The sequence below is a fragment of the Nuphar pumila genome, chromosome 2 (genome assembly GCF_984573655.1).
Source record: "Nuphar pumila chromosome 2, dmNupPumi1.hap1.1, whole genome shotgun sequence".
Lineage (NCBI taxonomy): Eukaryota > Viridiplantae > Streptophyta > Magnoliopsida > Nymphaeales > Nymphaeaceae > Nuphar > Nuphar pumila.
The window spans coordinates 48,452,294-48,475,000 of record NC_143250.1 but is presented as its reverse complement, the minus strand read 5'-3'; the positions used below and the strand labels follow the sequence as shown (position 1 = coordinate 48,475,000).

At 37.1% G+C, this 22,707-nt stretch overlaps 1 protein-coding gene across 1 annotated transcript; it reads left to right on the top strand.

Moving 5' to 3' along the window:
- The first annotated feature begins 434 nt into the window (after positions 1–434).
- Positions 435–21,442, top strand: LOC149845424 (ras-related protein RABD2c). Its single transcript, XM_089995741.1, has 8 exons — positions 435–687; positions 7,085–7,157; positions 19,332–19,379; positions 19,519–19,566; positions 19,795–19,866; positions 19,962–20,117; positions 20,964–21,067; positions 21,176–21,442. The coding sequence occupies exons 1-8, from the start codon at positions 674–676 to the stop codon at positions 21,264–21,266; spliced, it is 606 nt and encodes a 201-aa protein (XP_089851867.1). The 5' UTR covers positions 435–673; the 3' UTR covers positions 21,267–21,442.
- Positions 21,443–22,707: the final 1,265 nt, after the last annotated feature.

The following is a 22,707-nucleotide window of genomic DNA, read 5'->3' as shown; positions in this document are numbered from 1 at the left end:
TATTGTTTCATGGTGCTAATGGCGGAAAAGGGTACTTAAGTCTTTGCAAACAAACCAGACTCCGATGCTAAGTAATGCCGACACACACGGGGAAACGAGCCCCACGTGCTTACATACGTGGCGCTCATTCAGACCCGAGAACACGCACTTGTATGTTTCAGGGGGGAACATATAACCTACTTCGGTGCGGCTCATGTGCCTGGGGAGGTTTCTCATAGTAAAAAAAACACCAACTAAATAAGCTAAAAATTAAAAACCTACTAGTTGTTTCGGATCTGGTCCTCGTCAACCAATTTGGGTCCATATCCACGTTCTAACCATACGGTCCACATGCCAAGGAAGGCCATTATTGCAAATTTTCGATAAACAAAGGGTCTTTACTTGTGGTTGGGTAATTATAAAGGCCGCCTGCTCCTCTTCCTTCAAAATTCTTCAATTTTGTGGCCTCCTTCGTGGGGAAGCTTCCTCGAATTCGATTCAGATCTCCCACTTTTTCTCGTCATTGGGAGAAGAAGAAGAAAAAGAAAAAGAAAAGCTTCATCCTTTCTTTCTGTGTTTCTCAGGCGAAGATCCGAAGATACGGCCTGCTAGTTCGCCGGGATCGTGAGATTCAGCAGCCGGCGCCTCGATCTCCCGAACCCCTGAATTTGGTGATTGCCCGAATATTTCCGCCATGAATCCGGAATAGTAAGGGTCGTCTTCCTGTTTCTTTGCTTCGATTCTCTTAGGTTTGTGATCTCGTTTCGTTCTTTCTAAGCCGATCTGTACCGGAATTCTTATGGCGGAATTAGGGTTTTTGAAATATCTTTTATCGGTTTTGTATGGTCTTGTTACGGGTCTGTGGTTTGGATTTAATGAGATTTGTATCTGGTGCGTACAGTAGATTTGTGTTGACGACGTGGTTCGGTTGCAACTCGATTCTCTATGCGTTTTTTTGGTTGCTGAAGAGATTGAGTCGTTTGATGTGGATTTTCTGCCGGTATCGGTGTGATTCCGGTTGATGTTACGATATTCCAGTTGCTGAATCCAGAATTTCAGGTTCATTCATAGATCTGATTGCTAGGTTCATTAGTGGGGTGTTAGTTTTTTGTTGATGTTAATTTCAAGGGAAGGAAACTAAGGATACACGGAAAAAGGGATTAATATCACATTAATTTTATCTTTTTTTGTCTAATGGATGGACGAATCTTGGAATTCTATGTTAAGATTGAAATTTTGGGTGATTTCAATTGTTTTATGATTGTTGGTGGTTTTCTGAAGGATAAGAATGACGTTATTTATAATTTTCATTGTGTATTTCGTTGTCTTCGTGCATAATACTTATGACATGTGTCATCATGGTGTGACTCAAAGCGATTTGAATGGGTTGCTTTGAGCAGGAGATTTATTACCCGTGCAAACAAAGAATTGTGTAATAGTACTTTTGTTGTGATTTCATCCGTTAGTTGTTGGGTAGCTATGGGAATCTTTGTACTTGCAATCTTGTAGGTGAAACCAGCCTGCATGCCGTGCTTGCTATTTGGACATTCTAAAAAAGAGAGCTTACTGGAATAGAATGGTTCTTGTTCTTCTTTTTTATTTCTTTTTAAAATTTCATCAATGATATTGCCTTGTTCAGAATCTTCGTTCAGGCTATTCTTTCAATTTGGGGGGGGGGGGGTGTTGTTGTTGTTGCGTGGACTATGTGTGGTTGCTATTCTGGTTTAAGTCTGTGTACCTTTGTCATATTGGTGTCAATGTTGTCTTAACATCATGGTCGCTTCAGTTTAATTAAATGATGTGCATCATACAATGGACAACCATGATGTTTGTCCATCATGGAAACGAAAAATAAAAGTAAAAATAAAAATAAAAATAAAAATAAAAATAAAAATAAAAATAAAAATAAAAATAAAAATAAAAATAAAAATAAAAATAAAAATAAAAATAAAAATAAAAATAAAAATAAAAATAAAAATAAAAATCCTGTGATGCTCAAATCACAACATTGTTCCTTATCTCATTGTTATGGTTTCTCTACTATCTGGAGTGGGTCACAATATGATATGTGTAGTAGTGCTTGTCCATTTTTCTTAAAGAGTGTCTCCAATGAAGCTCTGTTTAGGGGTATATATATACATATATATATTGATTGACTTATTGTATGTGCAATTGACCTAGCAAACTTTTTTTTTTAACTCTAAAACGAGATCTGCATGTTCTGTTTAGTGAGGATCAGCGTTTAGGTTGCTGGAACCCAATGTATGCTGATTTTTTCTAGTAATGCAAAAATAGACGGCCATAAACACACCAAAATTTGTCAACTTTAAAAAAACAAACTTTTCATCAGAAAAAATATGAACCAAGGGTCGATGCCTAGCAAATTGACCATTCTGAACGCATCTACGACATAAGATTGAGTGCGACTATGAGATCCTAGGTTGATTGTGCATGCAACCAACTGCAGCAAACAAACAAATGAATAAATAACTAAATAATATATATATATATATATATATACATACATACATACATTAGGCCCATGGGCCTAATGATCAGGCTGTATGCCGGACATCTGGCACCCAGCTTTATTGGATGGGCTGACCCGAACCAGGCTTCGCTGGGCCTGGCCCCTCAAGAAGATGGTCTGCCCGTCCAAGGAACTGGCCAGGTCCGGCCCATTGCCTGGTCCCAGTTTTATTGATATAAGTTGTATAATCCTTTGCTCAATTGCTTAGCTACGGCAAGGGATCTTGTTTGTGGTGCACATTCAACCATCTGATTATTGTTTTATTGAAAAACTAAATGTCCAGACTCCACAACTGCATTGGGAACTGTACTAACCTCTGTGATCTCTATATATAATCACATCTTTTGCATTTCTTTGATGACACATTCTTATGCCAGGAGCAAAATGACAAAATTATCATATTGTTTGGAGTAAAACTTTGTACCTGATCCTGAAAATGGGTGTGATTTGTATATTTTTTCTGCATGACCACCGCAAGTAACCTGTTTTGTGGATTAGATATTTTCTTCCAAGTTTCAACCAATGGGTTGTGGTTGCCCTGTTAAAATATTTTTCCTGTATCAATGCAAGGTGCTAGTAGATAAGACTTCATCTTATTACCATATTCCAAATGTGAGTTGATTATGATGCCTCATTGTGCTGGCAAAGCTGCAAAGTAAAACCATATGTTTATCAGGAATACTGCCTATCACTGTTTTGAGAAACAACTAAAAGGAATACAAAGCTAGGTCAGCCCCAATCCTTGTCTGATGTATAATTGCCAAGTCCCCTTCAGGCCACCTGATGTGCATATTGGCCCAAGCAGCAGTTCCCCTATGCAACTATCTGGTGGCAGATCTAGTGATACTTCAGGCCAACTGGTCTTGAAAACAGTGATGTTGACATCTCTGCTTTCGTAAAAAATGAAGTGTTACTTTTTCTTAGCTCTAAATTCATGGAAAGGAATTGCTCCTGCACTCCTTTTTGTTGACATAAGGAGTTGCATTTCTGGTCATTTTTTATCCTATGGGCATGTGTTTACGAGTATCTGCATTTGTGTGAATGCATGCATAGTTAGAGAGACCAGCGACAGTCTTTTGTTTTTGTCTGCATACAAATATAAACTTTTTTTATTGCTGTCACATGATCTTTTTACCATTAGCCTGTCCTTCTTGGTTTGTTTATGCCCCACATCAAACACAACTATTTATCATCTGCAATAGTAACTTCTGTCTATATCCACTTCTGAAACTGAAGCTAATTTAGATATTTTAATATTATCATCAACATAAGGTCCTGTTTTTCTAGCAGTTGTCAGTTGCCTTCATGTGTGAAACTGGTATTATGCATTAGTATTTTTCATTTATTCCAATATATTTTGTGTCCATTATCTGTTCATCTAATGATATGATGATGGTGATGATGATAATGATGAATAAATGGTCTTGTTCTATATTGCAATTTGATTTCATGCTCTGTTGTTGCTAATAAGCTTTTATGTACTTTGTTGTGCTTGATCTTTTGCTTGTCTTATTGATCATGTGCATCTTCCTGCATCAGTCTGAATTCTTCTTCTTACTCTTCTTCACAAAACTCTGAAGTTGGTTCTGAAAAGAGTTGGTTGAGCTTCACATTGGTGATTCTACAAATTGAAAATTTTGTATCCTTGTTCTGGATAACTCTTTATTTCCAAGGATGTCCTGTTTGATTGTCAATCTCTGGGCCTTGACATTAACTTCTTAGTTTGCGTGCTCTTTTTCATTATCTAAGACCTTAATCAAATCTAACTTGTTATGGATTTCTAAAACTGTCATTTGTTTACTTTTGTCTCTTCATGAGCTGAAGTATATGCATCTTTATTGTCATCAGTTGGTATTCTCTTCTGCTGTATGTCTGGTTTTAAGTGAAGGTTTCATCGTCTGATTATTTCTTCTGTGTATGCCATTAATTCACTAAAGTAAATGGATAAAGAAATATTGTGTCTCCTATAATGGTTATTCCTCATCTTAGATGGAAGAGTTGTGCTAATATTTCATTATGTTAAATTATTTGCCTAATCCTGTCAGTTAGGGGTGGGCATCGGGTACCCGCCCCGACTCGGGCTCAGATTTAAGGAACCCGCCTGAATAAAATCGAGCCTGGCTCAATCTAACAACTTATCAGGTCGGGCTTGGGCAGGGGTCCTGGCCTGACTCGGGCACTTACTACCTGAGTTTAAAAAAAAGTAAAACGTTAATAACTCTAGGTCCCACCCTGACCAACCCCTCTTCCCATAAAATAGAGAAAAGAAGAAAATCCTGGGGTCTTCTTCCCATTCTCATTTGCTTCCCTTTGAGCACCGCTGTGCTGCAGCCACCACATTGTAGCAACTAGAGGCCGGAGACCTGGCCATCAGAGCGGCATAGATGCTGCAATCTCTCATTTCCTTTCCTTTGAGTGCCGCAGCGCCACAGTCACCATGTTGTAGCAACTGGAGGCCGGAGACGTGGTGATGCTACAGTCTCTCATTTCCTTCCCTTTGAGCACCGCTGTGCTGCAGTCACCATGTTGCAGCCATCGAAGGCAGAGTGGTGGTGGTGGGACGACAGGCCGGAGATGCAGCGTGTGTTTGTTTTCCGGTACGTAACGTGAGCTTAAAGCTGTTGCTGCTTTTCAGCACACAGACGACAATGATAGAACTGTTGCTGAAGGATTGAGTTCTTGCTGATTTTGATTTTCTGCCAGATTTTAGGCATTCTCGATATCACACCCTTGGCAGGTTTTCATTTTCTTTACAATAAGAAGGATTGAGTTCTATTTTTTCCTTTTCAGTTGACTATGATTTTCAAAAATTAAAAATTTGAAAGTGTGATACCGAGAATGCTTAAATTCTGGCAAAAAGTTTGGATTTCATTTGAAACGGGGAGGTTGTTTTATGGTGGTTCATAAATCATAATCATTTTTGACATATTCCGGCTTATCAGGTCCATTCAAAGGATGTCGGGCATATCGGGTTCATTATTGGATTAGTGAGCATAATTGGCCATGGTCAATATCGGGCTTGTCAGATATTACCAGGTATAACGGTCTGTTGACGGGTCACAGACACCCTGACAGGAGCCCGGACCGATAGGTGTCGGGTCGGGCTCTCGATGGACATCCATATCATTCAGACTTGTTGAGCCTTTACGAGCCCGTTATCGGGCAGATCCGGTCCTGCCTGTCCACCCCTATTGTCAGTCTTTGGGGAATGACTAGGGGGTGTCAATGGGTTGGATTTGAACCGTACCCAACCTGTTCCCAACCCTAGAGGGTCAGGTTTTGGTGATAAATAAGGTCTAATTAGAATCCAAGTACTCAAAGGGTCTGATTAATATATGGATCTGAGTATGGTTTGTGAAATTTCATACCAGACTTGGGCCCAACCCGAGTTATGACTAAGTTCCACAATTTTTCAATGTAAAAAAGATAAAAAATATTATTTTACCGGGTATGGTTCGATTGGACCTGAGTTCGGACCCAGTACCATAATCTCAAATCAGGTCTGGGTTTGGTTCCACCTGGGTCCGAACCAAACCCGACCCGTTGACAGCCCTAGGAATGACCGAATGAAGGAAAAAATTGTTCATACATGCCTTTTGAAGCACAGTTTAACTTGGAATAACAATTCTTGCAGCCTAGATTGTGTTACTGTTACCAGATATTTTCATTTTCATTATTATTCACCAACAATTTTTGAGATGGTGATGACCACAACAAGGTTCAATATTAGGTATCACAGGCACTTGGTTTTGAGCCATATGTCAAGGGTGACACGACATGACTGATTGCTCAACATTATATGTTCAGATACAGGAAATGTGTTTTTTGGCCTTTTTTCTATTAATTTGATTTGTTTGTATTTCATAATGAACTTTAGTGTGGAGTTTAGATGTATGCTGCGGAATTTGAGTTTTACCTAGTCATGTGCATAGATATTTTCGTGTATAAAATTATAAGACAAGTATCATAGGCACGTGGTTTTGAGCCATATGTCAAGGGTGTCACAACATGACTGATTGCTCAACATTATATGTTCAGAATCTCAGATGCAGGAAATGTGTTTTTTGCCCTTTTTTTTCTATTAATTTGATTTGTTTGTGTTTCATAATGATCTTTAGTGTGGAGTTTAGATGTATGCTGAGGAATTTGAGTTTTACCTTGTCATGTGTATAGATATTTTCGTGTATAAAATTATAAGACAAGTATCAGAGGCACGCTGTTTTGAGCCATATGTCAAGGGTGACACAACATGACTGATTGCTCAACATTATATGTTCAGATACAAGGAATGTTTTTTTTTTTCCTTTTTTCTATTAATTTAATTTGCATGTGTTTCATAATGATCTTTAGTGTGGAGTTTAGATGTATGCTGCGGAATTTGAGTTTTACCTAGTCATGTGTATAGATATTTTCATGTATAAAATTATAAGACAAGTATTCTCTGCATTTTTTTTCGTACGAGTCCATGTCTAACATGACATAAGTTATTGCTAATATAAATATATATATTTTTAACTCAATTAGGCAATATGGATTGGATTAAGATCATTCTAACCAGCTTCATTCTTTTTGTAGTGATTATTTGTTCAAGCTTTTGCTTATTGGAGACTCTGGTGTTGGGAAATCATGCCTTCTTTTAAGATTTGCGGTAAGGGTGGTACATTTTTCTTATTATTAAATTATACATACTGATGTGTGGTTTCATAGGAGTATCTATTAGATATAGTAAAATTAGGGTAATACTTCTCAAGTGCCAAAACATGTATGCATTTATAAGTTTATAGTTTTAAGGGCCCTCCATTCATTCTTGTGATTGATATGGGTTCATTCCTTTTAGACCCTAAAGTCAAAAGGTTATAAGGTTCAATGAGAGAATCTAATATGTACTCCTGCCCTAGGGGTTAACCTCTCAGTTTTTTGGAGCAGATTTGCTAGAAAATTGAGGGGCCCACCGACTTGATGTTTGAGAGGGTGAAAATTGGCTGCAGTTTTGTTTTCTTTGTCTTCTTTCACCCTCAACTCTCGACTGTGAAGGCCATATAGAGACAAAAACCAAACATTGAATATCAAGATGCATGCATCTTGCCTCATATATGAAATGTTTTCCAGCTTTCTGAAGTGCTTATTGATGCAACTTTTTGTGAAAGTATTTTTAAAAGTTTTTTTTAATGAAAATCGTTTGTACAAACCGTGCACAAAATTTCAATTTCCGATTCACACCAGTGGCGAAGTCCGAGTCGAACACAGGTAACGTGTTTAGCAAATTTTGTACCCCACACAATTACAATCTTTATTGCCTTACAACAACAACAACAACTACGCCTTCATCCCAAAACAATTGGGGTCAGCGATATGAACCAAAAAAGAAATTCATTTTGGGTCTTCCACATGAATCCTTTTCCTCCAATCATTTCTATCCAACGCCATGTCCTCGGTGAGGTTCAAAGCATTCATATCCTTTCCTATCATCTCCATCTAAGTCTTCCTAGGCCTACCCCGACCTCTTTTAACTAATATATTTTCCCATTTCTCCAACCTTCTAACTGGAGCATCATTAGGCCTTCGCCGAATATGTCCAAACCACCGTAAACGATTCTCTCGCATCTTATTTTCAATGGGTGCAACACCTACCTTCTTACGTATCTCTTCGTTCCGAATCTTATCTTTTATTGTATTTCCACACATCCATCTAAGCATCCGCATCTCAGCTACACTCATTTTTTGAATATGATGTCTCTTGGCAGCCCAACATTCCGTACCATATAGTAAAGCGGGTCTAATAGTCGTCCTATAAAACTTTCCCTTCAACCGCAATGGCATTCTACGATCGCACAACACTCCAGTAGCACTTTTCCATTTCATCCACCCAACCTTTATCCTATGATTTACATCTCCATCAATTTCTCCATACTTTTGAATGATCCCAAATATTTGAAATAATCATTCACCGGTATATCTTGCTCACCAAGTTTCACTACACTCCCATCACTACTTCGTTGCTTACTAAACCGACATTCCATATATTCAGTCTTACTCTTACTCAACTTAAAACCTCTAGCTTCCAATGTCTGTCTCCATAATTCTAACTTAGCATTAACCCCAGCTCTAGACTCATCAATCAAAACAATATCATCAGCAAACAACATACACCACGGTACATTTTCTTGAATTGATCTCGTAAGCTCATCCATCACTATCGCAAATAGGAAAGGGCTTAAAGCAGATCCTTGATGTAACCCAACCGTTATCGGAAAATTGGTTGTCACCCCTCCACAAGTGCGGACATTGGTTACTACTCCTTCATACATATCTTTAATTATACTAATGTACTTGAGAGAAACACCTTTCTTCATCATTGTCCACCAGAGAACGTCCCTAGGTACTCTATCGTATGCCTTCTCTAAATCAATAAAAACCATATGCAAATCTTTGTTCCTCTCTCTATATCTTTCAATAAGTTGTCTAAGAAGATGTATAGCTTCCATAGTTGATCTTCCAGGCATAAAACCAAATTGATTCTCCGATATCATGACAACCTTCCTCAACCTAGACTCAATCACCCTCTCCCAAAGTTTCATAGTATGACTCATGAGTTTTATACCACGATAGTTTGTGCAATCTTGTATATCACCCTTATTCTTATATAAAGGCACCAAAGTACTCTTCCTCCACTCATTAGGCATCTTATTTGTTCGCCAAATCAAGTTAAAAAGATTTGTCAACCATTCTAAACCTTTCTCTCCCAAGCATTTCCAAGCCTCGATAGGTATACCATCTGGGCCAACTGCCCTTCTTGATTTCATTTTCTTCAAAGCCTCTGCAATTTCTTTCTTTTGAATCTTGCGCATGAAGTCACGATTTATCTCATGAAAAGGAATGGAGAAGTCTCCAAGATCTTGAGCATGACTATCATTAAATAGCTTATCAAAATAATCTTTCCATCTCTCCTTAATCTCCTCATCTTTGACTAAAACCCTTTGCGTTTCATCTTTGATACATCTAACCATACCCAAATCCTTCGATTTCCTATCTCTCATCTTTGCAAGCCTATAAATATCCTTCTCGCCTTCTTTGGTATCCAACTTGTCATAAACCTCTTTATATACCTTAGCCCTCGCGTTTCGAACAACTTTTTTAGCTTCCTTCTTTGCTATCATATACTTCTCCAAATTCTCATTATCACGACTCTTACTTAGATTTCTATAACACTCTCTTTTAACCTTAATAGCTAATTTGACATCCTCGTTCCACCATGATGTATCCTTACCTAGTGGTGCACCGCCTTTAGACTCACCCAATACCTCCTTAGCTACTTTTCTCATACCACCCGCTATCTTATTCCACATTGATTCTGAATCCTCCTCGAGACACCAATCAACTTCCTTAACTACCTGCTCTACAAACATTCCTTGTTTAGCTCCTTTCAGTGCCCACCACTTAATTCTAGGATCTATCCTATGTCTATCCCTTTTGCGGCATTGTCTAATTCTAAGATCTAAAATTAAGACTCTATGTTGTGTAGCTACACTTTCTCCTGGTATAACCTTACAATCGATGCAACAACCCCTATCTTTCTTTCTAAGTAGGAAAAAATCTATCTGACTCGTATTAACCCCACTTTTAAATGTTACTAGGTGAGACTCCCTCTTCCTAAACCAAGTGTTTGCTAAGATCATATCATAGGACAAACAAAAATCTAAAATCCTTTCTCCACTTTCATTTCTTTTTCCTATACCATAGCCTCCATGGATATTCTCAAATCCATCCCTACTAATGCCTACATGTCCATTAATGTCACCGCCGATGAAAAGCTTTTCTCCATAAGATGTCTCTTGTACTACTCCATCTAAATCTTCCCAAAATTGATGCTTAATGGAATCATCTAAACCTACTTGAGGTGCATAAACACTAATAATATTAATAATATCCGTACCTAATACTAATTTAATAAGTAAAATTCTATCACCCTTCCTACGGACCTCAACTACATTATCTATAAACTGACGACTCATAACAATCCCTACTCCATTCCTATTCCTATTTATTCCTGTATACCAAATCTTATATCCCCAAGGTTCTATCACTTTAGCTTTCTCACCTACCCATTTGGTCTCTTGAAGACATAAAATATCAATCTTTCTCCTACACATAACATCTACTAACTCTACCAACTTACCAGTTAAAGACCCTATGTTCCAAGTGGCTAACCTAATTTTATGGTCTTGGACTAACTTCTTTACCCCCACCCGTCCAACAAAGTGAGGGAACCCTTGCCTATTTGACACCACACCCGGGCGCCGGTGTGACGCGTCGCTTCTGGGCGACGACCTAGCAACCCTTGCACATTTATCACTGCCTCCGGGCCTAGAGAGTACAGCGCGTCGCTCAGTAGGGAACGCCCCAACGAAATTCTCATATTGGTTCATTTTCATAGGATATGACAAAGTTTTTATGCTGGCTGTCACAGGCCTACCGCAACCCTCCTCCTTTATCCGGGCTTGGGACCGGCAGTGTATAACTACACAGGCGGAGTTACAATCTTTATTGCCTTAAATAAAAATAATTAAATAAATGAAATGAGTTACCTTTTGTAGAGGGGCTAAAAAATAAACAGGCCTTATTACAATCAAACTTAAAATAAATTTGGCCCTAAAAAATTAAAAATCAAAGAAAAGAAAAACAAAGGGTCTTCTTTGCTTGAGGTTTAGCCTCTTATAAATGCGATGCTCTAGTTGAACCAACAGACTTATAAAAGCTACTAAAGGGCTCTTCGCACACACAAAGGCTTTCCTGCAAAGCACAAAAAAAAAAAAAAACACAAAAACAAATTGCAAGGAACAATTTCTATAGTTATATGTAAGCAAAAAACCAAAATTAAAACTAACTACTCTTAGCAAACTAACTACTTGTAACAAATCAACTAAAGTTTAACAAACTAAAAAAACTACTAATTGCAATTCAAGAAAACGTTAACTCTAAAACCAACTTCTTAAAGATAAGAAACAGTAAAATATCTAATCTAACTAAATAATATGAAACTACTATAACTAATTCTAATAAACTAACTCTGACCTATGACCTATCGACTTAAGTAAAGAATAAAACGTGAAACTAGACTACTAACAAAAATTCTCAAAACATTAACTATCTACCAAGTAAAATACTAATTAACATCTAATCTGACAAACAAAACACTAAAACTATTGAAATAAGTTAAGAACCTATACTAACTAATAATTAAAGCACACTTGCTGTTAAAACAAATATGATTATATTAATGTCAATCATGCTGCTGCGTGATCTACGTTAATCAGCCTGAATCGCGCACACATTGTGCTTGCTGCATGAATATATGTGCAGTCTGCCAAAAAAAAATCCAGTAGATAAACACAATAGATTAGATAAATAATTGCGTGTTTCTACTGTTCCCTACCACCCATGATTTGCAAGTCTGATAAGTGTACCAGATCCGATCTGGGTTAGGGTGCAGAAACGCAGCAGACCCAACTGGATCAGATCAGATTCAGTTCAAGTCTGAATTCAATTCCAGTCGACCCTCAGGTCGGGTGAGACAAAAAAAATATTTTCTTTGATTGCGCAGATCAGTCTGCACCGTCTGACTGATCTGGTTGTTTTGCTAAGGTTCAATGGACAGCTCAATCAGGTTGAGATCGAGATAGACTGGATCCGATTGGATTCATGCAAAAAAACATGTAAAACCCAACCTGATCTGTGCTATGAGCAGCCTGGACAGATTGATCTGGCTGCGTGTTACTTGAACGATCGATCATTAAAAAGCGAAAGCCATGAAAACACGCTGATCGAGATTTGCATCATCGGATCTGCGTGATTTGTGAATCATGCAGGTTTGTTTGGCTGTTTGACTATTAGCGTTGTGCGTGTGCTAAACACGCAATAAATCCCTAAACTAACTAAAGTAATGAAAACTTCAGATCAACTAACTAAATATTGCAGAAATTCAATATTTTATGCTACGCTAAATAAAGCAAGCAAATAGGTAATGATTTACATTGTTTGCTATCCTAAACTGAAAACTATTTTATGCATTTAATGAGCTGAAATAAATCTAATCTAGATGCAAATCGAATAACGAGGTGGGGGAGAAGGAACGTACCTCGCGGTCGCTCCCGACAGAAGGGTTGAGAAGAGAGCGGTCTCCAACGGAATCCCACGCAAACCACCACTTCTCCGACGATGGGGAGAAGAAAAGTCGGCGATAGACGAGGAAAGAAATAAAGAAGAAAAAGAAGAAGAAGAAGGGAAGAAAAGAGGCAAAGATGGACTGGAGGAGAGGGAGAAGAGAGAGAAGAAGGGGGGGGGGGCGTGAATCCCTATGTGGAAGACGGGGCCTAGAATACATGCTAGGGTAAAACAAAAAGTTCTAAAAACTCCTGTTTATTTTTCAAAAATTCTAAAAGCTACCTTGTTAAAAACATGTTTTCAAAAACAACTTTCCTAAACTAATTAAAATACTAATTAGGAACTCCTAAACTAATTAATACACTTCAAAAACTTGTAGAAGGGGCCTAGAATACATGCTTTTTCCTTATTTTGAATTTTAAATAGCATCTTGAAAAAATGTCGATAACACTGGGTTTTTAAATCAAATTTTCTACACATCATGCATAAAAACATGAATCTATAATGCATAAATTATGCATGATCACTTATTACACATAAGCTCAAGTTCATGAGGCTATAAAGACACAAGGATTATGTTTTAATGTCTCAATCTATGTTCTTGGAAACAATGTTAAAGAGAACTTAATCTGTTCGCAAGGCCCTGTAATAACATAGCGAAAAATATAAAATCAATGCCACTAAGGGCTTACATTCACAAAGTGTATAAGCACAAGTTTACTATGGGACAATACAATGGCCAACAAAGGGCAACACAAGAGAATAATAAAAATATATCTTTATTGATTAAATGCTTTAGCAAAAAACATTAAGGAATAAGGGAAAACACCCCTATTTATACCAGAGTTACCGGAAATGCCTAGGTGAAGCACACTTTTTTGGGGAAGCGCGCTTCCCCCTCGCTTCCTTTGCGCTTCCCCCTCGCTTCCACCATTTTTTTTATTTTTATTTTTATTTTTGTTTTTGCTTGTTTTTCTCTTTTTTCGCTTCCCTCTCATTTCCTAGGTCGCTTCCGGTTTGCTTCCTAGATCGCTTTCGAGACGCTTCCTGATTCATTCCTAACTCATCCCACACTTCCCGCTTCCTAAAATTTTGAAAGTGCCTCGCTTCCCGCTTCCTCGAGTGGCAACCATGATTTATACACATCAAAAAGGAAAGAAAGAGAGGCCATTGGGGGCTCCCACATAGAGACGCCCCCCAGGCTTATTGAATTTACAAAAAATATAAAAAGTAAAATAAATACAAAAAATAACTATTTTCTAAAACAATTATTTATTACATATGTGAAAGGACAAAAAATGCCCCTAATGGACATTAGCTATTAAAAAACTGAAAAATAAATATATATACATTCATAAGTATATATATACTCATATATATTTTAACACCCCCTTCAAACTTACAGTGAAGTGACCCAAAGTTTGCTAAGCAAAAAAAAAAAATCGAGGTGCAGAAAGAGCTTTGGTGAAGAAATCTGCAAGCTGATACTTGGATGTGACATATGACAATCCATCTCAATGTGTTTGTTTGCTTATGGAAGGTGTGATTACTTGTAATGTAGATTGCACTCTTATTGTCACAACACATTTTTGAAGGTTTTGATATTATAACACCTATATCTCTTAGAAGACTTTTTAGTCATACAAGATCTCTTGTTGTTGTAGCCATTGCACGATATTCAACTTCAGTTGAAGATAATGATACTTTTTTATGCTTATTGCACCTCCATGATATTGGAGAATCTCTTAAAAAAACACAAAAACCTGTGGTTCAGATTCTGTTATTGGGATTTTCTCCCCAATCAACATCAGTATAAGCAAGCAAATCTAGGAAAGAAGATGAAGATAAAAACTCCCTTTGTTATGGTGTTTTTGATATATCTGATAATTCATAATACAACACTCATGTGCACAATTGTTGGAGCATGCTGAAACTGACTGACAACGTGAATTGTATTAGCTATATCAGGTCTGGTGATTGACAAGTGAGTGACCCAATCAGTTGACGATAAGGTGTAGGATCTTCAAGGAGAGCCTCATCTTCAAGTCTTAACTTAGCATTGATTATTTTAGGAGTTTCTACTTTCTTGTCATCTGAGATGCAAGACTTAGCACAAATATCAACAACCAGTTTCATTTGAGACAAAATGTACCCTCTCGGAAAGTAAACAACTTCAATGCCTAAGAAGTATATAAAAAAAACCAAGTCAGACATGTAATTTTTTTTTTCAAAACATTTTTAATATCAATAACTCCCTTCTTGTCACTCTCAGTGATTATCTTATCATCTACATAAAGTAAAAGTATGACTACTTTAGAACCTATACTTTTAACAAAAAGAGCAATGTTAGTATAGAAGGAATGAAAACCCAAAAGAAAATAACACTACTAAATTTATCATGCCAAGTTTTTGGGTCTTGTTTAAGACCATACAAGGCTTTCTTAAGTCTGAGAATTTTACCATTTTCAATACTAAATCCCGATGGAGGGTCCATATAGACTTCCTCATTTAGAAAAGTATTTTAACATCAAGTTGATATATAGGCCATTTTAGAATGGATGCAACTGATATGAGGGTTATTGGTGCAAGGGTTTCCTTATAGTCAATTCCATATTCTTAAGAATATCCTTTGGCGACTAACCTAGCTTTATATCTTTCTAGGGTCCCATCACTCTTGGTTTTAACTTTAAAACTCATCTACGCATTCTTTCTTAAGGGTAACAAAGTTATTTCTCAAGTTTTACCGTTTTTGAGAGTATATAATTCTACATTTATTGCTTTAAGCCTTCAACCCAATGTGAAAGATTTTTAGTTTTATTATAGTGTGACAGTTCAAAGTAGGGATTGTAAGGCTATCAAACATGTTCTATAATTTGATGTCAAAGTATCATACGATACAAATCTACTAGGTGGGATAGAGACACAATTGGATCTCCTAAGTGGAGTTTCTTTTATAGAGGAATCATATGTATATTTTTCAAGGCACTTAGAAGGATTTCTTTGCTCACACCGGTTATATACTTGTATCGGTTTATCAATAATATTATCATTACTTGATTTGACATTTTCAACATTAGAATGCCCATCATTATTAGTCAAGGAATTACATTGGAAAAAACATCACAAGAGGTTAATTCTTCTTGTGGTAAGAAATCAAATAAAAAGTTATAATCTACTTCCTCTTTTTTCTTAGTTATCTCAAGTCCATTTTCATTTTCTAAAAAGGTCACGTTCTTGTAAACATAATGTTTGTTATTCTTGAAGCCAAAACATCTAAGGCCTTTTTGGTTTTCTCTATAACCCATGAAGGCAGAGTCATTGGCTTTTGGGGATAATTTATCTCTCTTATGCAAGATGACAAAACACTTGCAACAAAAAATTCTCAAACGTTTATAATGAGTTCTTTCAAATAGTTTTTCATATGGAGAAGCATTTTGTAGGGATGATGAGGGCATTCTATTTATAAGGTTGATTTTAGAACGACCTTGGCCCAAAAACTCTTTGAAACATCTTTAGAGATAAGTAGTTCTAGCGGTTTCCATAATATGTATATGTTTTCTTTCGGCTAGTCCATTTTGTTGAGAAGTTCTTGGACAAGATTTTCACAAATTAACTCTTTTTCATTACAATTTTTTTTTCCAAAAGGAAAAAATACATCTTTGAATAACTTGGATATCCTAGGCTTTTATGCCAAGCTTCAATGTCTTTATCTTGAATATAATTACAAAATAATTTTCAGGGGAGATTTAAAGAATCCATGAAGTAAATATCTCTTCTCCTATGACCTTGCCCAATCCGCTTCCCGGACCGAAGATCCTGCACAAAACAACCCTTAGATGAGAAGACGATTTTACTTCCATGATTGGATATTTGAGAAACAAAAAAAAAATATAAATTTAATTTTGGAACAAGTCTAATTTTTGCAACATAAAATTTTTGAGAGGATCTAAGTTTCTAATACTTTTAATTTGCAATGATGTTCTATCGATGGTAGAAACATAAAAAGTTTTTGAATTAGTGCATAAATTGGATTAGACCATTTTCACGTGGAGTCATTAAAAGAAGCTCCCGAGTCAAGGATCTAAGAACACATATCGGGAGGAGAGGCTGATGCTATCGCGACCCTCAAAGTTGATGGAGATTTAAGTAGTTGTTGGGGTGCCTTCGATAGTCGAGTAATTGAAAAAGTGTCATCTCCTTTTCTAATAGATTTTTCTCTCTTTGGTGTGGTCTCTTCAATGGAAGCAACTTTGTTCTTGGGATATCATTGAGTTTGGTATAATTAGGCCTTATGGGTCTCGATTCATGGCAATGGTGGCAAATAGCTTTCCTATAGCCCCCATTATAGTTATTTTACCTCCTAAAGTGTAGAAAAGGCTTATAAGATTTTACATCCGGGTTTAGAAACAGTCAACACTTCATCTCCTCCTTTAACCATACCAAGACGAGTTTCCTCTTGACATACTTCAGCAATCACATTTTTCAAAGGAAAAGGTTTAGATCTACGGAGAAGAAAAGATCTAACCTGTTCAAATTCGGGTATTAGCTTATGTAAAAATTGGAAAAAAATGCTCCTTTTCCATTTGTTATCTTCTTAGCTTCACATCTTCACTAGCAATCCACTTAGGTTCAAGAAGAGTCAATTCATCCCATAGTGGAGCTAAAAAACTAAAATAATCACAAACACTCATTTCACCTTGTTTGATGGTTCGTATTTTCTCTTGTAAGAAAAATTGTCTTGTAAGGTCTTTTTGGGAATACATACCATTCATAAAAAATCAAGTCTCATTGGCTAAGAATCTTGATATGGTTACTTTCTCAATCCTCTATTTTAGTTTAATGATCTTGAATAGCTTTCATACGAGCATTACCTTCTAAGGATTTCTCTTGATATCCTTCTCTTTTGGTAAGCTTGAGTTGCGGCTCTGGGAATAGTGCCTATCACATATCCTCGAAGATTTTTTTTCTTTTAGGTTATTTTCCATTGCGGATGCCTACACCATGTAGTTAGAGCCACTTAGCTCGAAGGATTGGTCAATCTTTTGTTCATGCTTCATTTTGAGTAATAAAAGAAAGAAAGGAAGAGAGAAAGAGAACAAAGAATGTGGAGGAATATGTCTGAATCACCACGAGTACCACAAATACTTGATGATGCTTTCTTATGATCGCAAACACTTGATGCCTACTTTTCACAAGACCAAGAGCACCATGGCTCTGATACCATGTAATGAAATAGTGGAAAATATGAAATCAATGCGCCTCTTGACCCCAAAGGAGGCAATGGAGGGAGGTTAGGGCATATTTTTGACCCCGCATTCTTGACCCTTCCTTTGCGCCTCTCGTCCCCACTTCTCCTCCTCTTCCTATTGACGACAACAACACAATGGTCCTCCTCCTCCTATCGGCAGCAGCGACGACATCTAATCCTCCTCTCTTCTTCTTCCTTCTCTTTTTCCCACCATTGCCTCCTCTCTTTCTTTTTCTCCTCATCTCTCTCTCTCTCTCCTTCTTCCTTCTCCTCCTCCTCCTCCAGCAGAACCTAAACCCATGCCTGTTAGTTTGGGCTCTTAGGTTCAACAGAACTGAACTGAACCCTTGCTGGGTTCAACTCTCATGGTTGCTGGGTTCAGCTCTGCTGAACCCAGGCTTGCTAGTTTATGCTCCTAGATTCAGCAGAACTGAAACCCAGGGTTGCTAGGTTCAGCAGAGTTGAACCCATGGGTTTCTGGATTCAACAGAACTTAAACCCAGGCCTGGGTTTGGCTCTGCTGAACCCAAGCCTGCTAGTTTAGGCTCCTGGGTTCAGCAGAACTGAATCCAGGGTTGTTGGGTTCGGCTTTGCTGAACCCATGGTTGTTACACTATATATTATTTTTACAACTTTGGGTTCAGTAGAGCTAAACCCATGATTATGATATGATAATTATTTTTATTTCATTAGTGATGCTAACTTAAAACTGTTACAGTATATATAGCACAGGAGAATAATAAAAATATATCTTATTGATTAAATGCATTAGCAAAAAACATTAAGGAATGGGAGGAAACACCCTTATTTATACACATCAAAAAGGAAAGAGAGAGAGGCCATTGGGGGCTCCCACATAGAGACATTGGGAGCTCCCAATGGTGGCAACCTGCTTGTCATACGTATCTTCCATAAGCTCATAGCATGTAGGGATATTTTCTTGTTACTACAACATCCAATTTTCAAAGAGCGGAAATTGTCTTTGTTGGTCGGTGATCTTGTAGTTAGAAATGTGAAATAATGCATGTTTTAGATTCTTTGAAATTTAAATTTAAAAGTTTGCATTTTTTATTAATTTTCTTTTAAAAGTTTGTAGAAATGTCCGAAGAAAAACAGTTTTTTCAAATATCCTGAGATATTCCCTTGTTGAGAACACCATGAGATGATATTCATGGACCCATCGATTTGAGCTTTTTGGAGAGATTTTTGAAATAATTTTCTTTCTTGGAGTGGAAGTCTGAGTATGTATTGGCGTAGTTTTTGGAAGTCTGAGTATGTATTGGCGTAGTTTTTGGAAGTCATGGTCTTTCTGTTTTCATATCTAAGAGAAGCATGTACATGCACACATTACATTAATAGACTTTGATTCAGTTCACGCACTAACAAATGTTTAATTTTTTTTATGTGATATAGGATGATTCTTATCTGGAGAGCTACATCAGCACCATAGGGGTTGATTTTGTATGTACCTAATTCTTCCTTCTGCCAAATGTTAACTTTGGTTGCCTGTTTCGCATACCCTTCTTAGTCGAGGAGCTCTCTCGCATATTGTGGGGGGCTATCATTATGTATAATTAACTTGTTTATATTCATCTTGCAGAAAATCCGTACAGTGGAGCAGGATAGCAAGACTATTAAGCTTCAAATTGTAAGTTGCTGTTCTAAGTTTCTATGAAGGCATGTTTGTTTGCTGCCGTTGGAACATTATATTGCTTCTATAAGCACTGATTTCAACCGCTAGTTAGTCACTGTCATGATATCCCGGTAATTTTTGTTTCTAAGGGCACCATTAGAACTCATTTTTAGTTGGAAGTTGAATTCATCTGCTAGGCATCTCAAATATTTTTTGAAAATCTGTTTTTGTTCTATTATGCAGTGGGATACTGCTGGGCAGGAGCGATTCAGGACGATTACCAGCAGCTACTACCGTGGTGCTCATGGGATCATTGTAAGTGTTGTTGCACTTCAAATTCTTTTGTTTCTTATGTTCTCTTGTTTTTTCTCAATTGGAACTGACAAAATTTTCCATCTCTGCTTTGTAAGGTGGTGTATGATGTCACGGATCAGGAGAGCTTTAACAATGTGAAGCAGTGGTTGAATGAGATTGACCGCTATGCTAGCGATAATGTCAACAAACTTCTAGTTGGGAACAAGTGTGATCTCACGGCAAAGAAAGTAGTTTCTTACGAGACAGCTAAGGTATGTTCATTGCCTTTGGAATCTGTCAGAATGATTGGGATTGTCAGATATTTTCTGAGATCTGTTATCTCCATACCTTTGATTACCTTGTTGCAAGATTGGGTTTTAAAAACTCGGATATACTTTTTTTAGTTGCATGTGATTTGCGATTGAGGCTTTTTAGATGGGCCTCTATTTTCTGAAAGGTTGTCTTTGTATCAGTCACATATATTGGCGATGTTTTCAAAATATTGTGATATTATCGCTGTATTTTCAGCAAACGATAATATAGGTAATATCGTGATATTTTGAAAAGATCGCTAAATTGATAATATCGCGATATTCTCGTGATATTATCAATTATTTTTACTGTTTTTTATTGTTTAAATCTTAAATATGTTATTCTTTCTTTTACATTTTTTTACTTTATTTTTGTATAAACCTGATATTTTCTTACTTATTTTTTATATTTTTATATTTTTTAAGCCCTAAGATTTATCACCAAACCTATAATATCAGAAGAAATAGCCTGGCCAAGATATAGCCGATACCGATATTTGTGACTATGTTTTGTATTTTGTCTTCTTTCATGTTGGATGTCTAGCAACTACAAGAGAGAACTTCAAGAATTAAACGATCTGTCAATCTGCCTATCTGGTGAAGAGGAATATGGTTTTGACACTGGTTGAATCTTGTATTCGATATTCCCTGTTTTCTGTTTCTCCTTCCTTTTTAACCCAAAGACCAAGAGTTTGAAGGCTAAGTAGATTAAGCTTTTGCAGAAAGATTTTGATACTTGTATGCGAGTTTCTCATTATTTTGTCTTGATGATGTTTACGAATTTAACATTGGTTGTCTCCTCCCAAGGCATTTGCCGATGAGATAGGAATTCCATTCATGGAAGCAAGTGCAAAGAATGCAACCAACGTTGAACAAGCTTTCATGGCCATGGCAGCTGCCATCAAGAACAGGTTCTAAAGCTCATGCCTTTGAACTCCTATGATTCTGATTGAAGTTCACGATAACACATTTGCTTCATGTCCCTTTTGTCTAAATAATTCCTTTTTTTGAAATTGCAGAATGGCAAGTCAGCCAGCCATGAGTACAAGGCCACCGACGGTGCAAATCAGAGGACAACCAGTTGCGCAGCAGAGTAGCTGCTGCTCATAAATTGTTGGTCTAGTCTTTGCTCTTATATGACATGTAAAAGTAGCTTTAGTTTCCAAGAAGAAGCAACCTGTTGATTTCTCTTTCTACTGATTGTCAAAATTAGATTCTTTCAAATTACAACTATTTGTTTGCATCTGTAAAACTCTGCGATCAATGAATATTAGTGGTGTTATTTACTTCTGTTCATCGACGCAGCTGTGTTTTTTCTTCTTACATGATGAGGAGATGGGTTTTTCTCTGCTTGAAATTGACAATCTACCTGCATATTTTCATATTGTTGAAATATCTGATAATATCATATGATTTAGCATGGATTACTTGGAGACAAGGCAAGAGTGCCCAAAAGGCTCAAGATCTTCAATCTGTAAAGATAAAATGCCTGACTAAATGATGCAATTTTCTTGTTCGAGTTGGATTAAAGGCCCATGTAGGAAACTTAAGTTAGCTGTTTGATGATCTTTTTTCCAAAGATGGAAAGGCCTTTAGGTCGAGGGGCTGGTGAATCATGAATCTTAACGATCAAATTTCTGTCAAACTGATGTCTCTGGTAGGAATCTCATCAACTTGGGATTTTGGTAGCAACGTGTGCTATATGTATGATGAAGTGCGCTCGCCTGTGGTTAAATTGGATTTTTTGTTTTTCGGAGTCTTGTAATAATTTCCGAATCAAAGTGTGCTTTCTTTTCTTTTTCCTAATGAAGATTAATAGTCAAAAAATTTATTAATAATCTAACACTCTAAACATACTAATGAGTAACGATGGTCCATACTACACGCACGGCACATCATTTCACTATGCTTCTAGTGTGTGTTCGAAGTAATTAAATGCGTGTTTGGCTACGTGGAAGGGCTGGCTGTGTGTGTGTTCGAAGTAGTTGAAAGCATGTTTGGCTACGTGTAAGGGCTGGCTTTAGGATTTGGACTGGTTAACTGCGGTTTTGTGATTTGTTTGCACTACAATGACACAGGACACCTACATTTTGGTTCTGTTTAGGGCTCCCAATTTGTTTTTGGCATGTGCATTGGTAACGGGAAGATCGGATCCATCAGCACCAAGTTTAGAAATCAAGTAGCGCCTGAATTGACTTTTTTTTGGATAATCCAAGCCCTACACCCCCTTGCACCTACGCACACACGCATCACCGACTGCACATTGGCTGGCCTCCAGTTGGTAAAACCCTCGAGGGTCCCTGTCTACCGGGGGGGAGTACACCCAAAAACCAAAATAGGAATTGATGATCCCATAATATCAATAATTTTGTTATATTGAGAAGGATTTGATATAGGTTATTATTAGCAAAGGCAACATAAGAAATGGCAAATTCATATATGAAGATTCTTACATTTTCAAAATGCTTAAACGTCTAAAAATGTCAAGAAATAGCCAAAAATTTCCAGTCAAGCAGTCGCAAAGGTCTCCTGTGGACTGTGTAGAAGAGTT

Bases quoted from the DNA above. Each gene is read 5' to 3' on its own strand.
- LOC149845424 (XM_089995741.1), top strand. The intron at 19,567-19,794 runs GTAAGTTGCTGT...TCTATTATGCAG, and splicing joins AGACTATTAAGCTTCAAATT to TGGGATACTGCTGGGCAGGA. The intron at 21,068-21,175 runs GTTCTAAAGCTC...TTGAAATTGCAG, and splicing joins GCAGCTGCCATCAAGAACAG to AATGGCAAGTCAGCCAGCCA.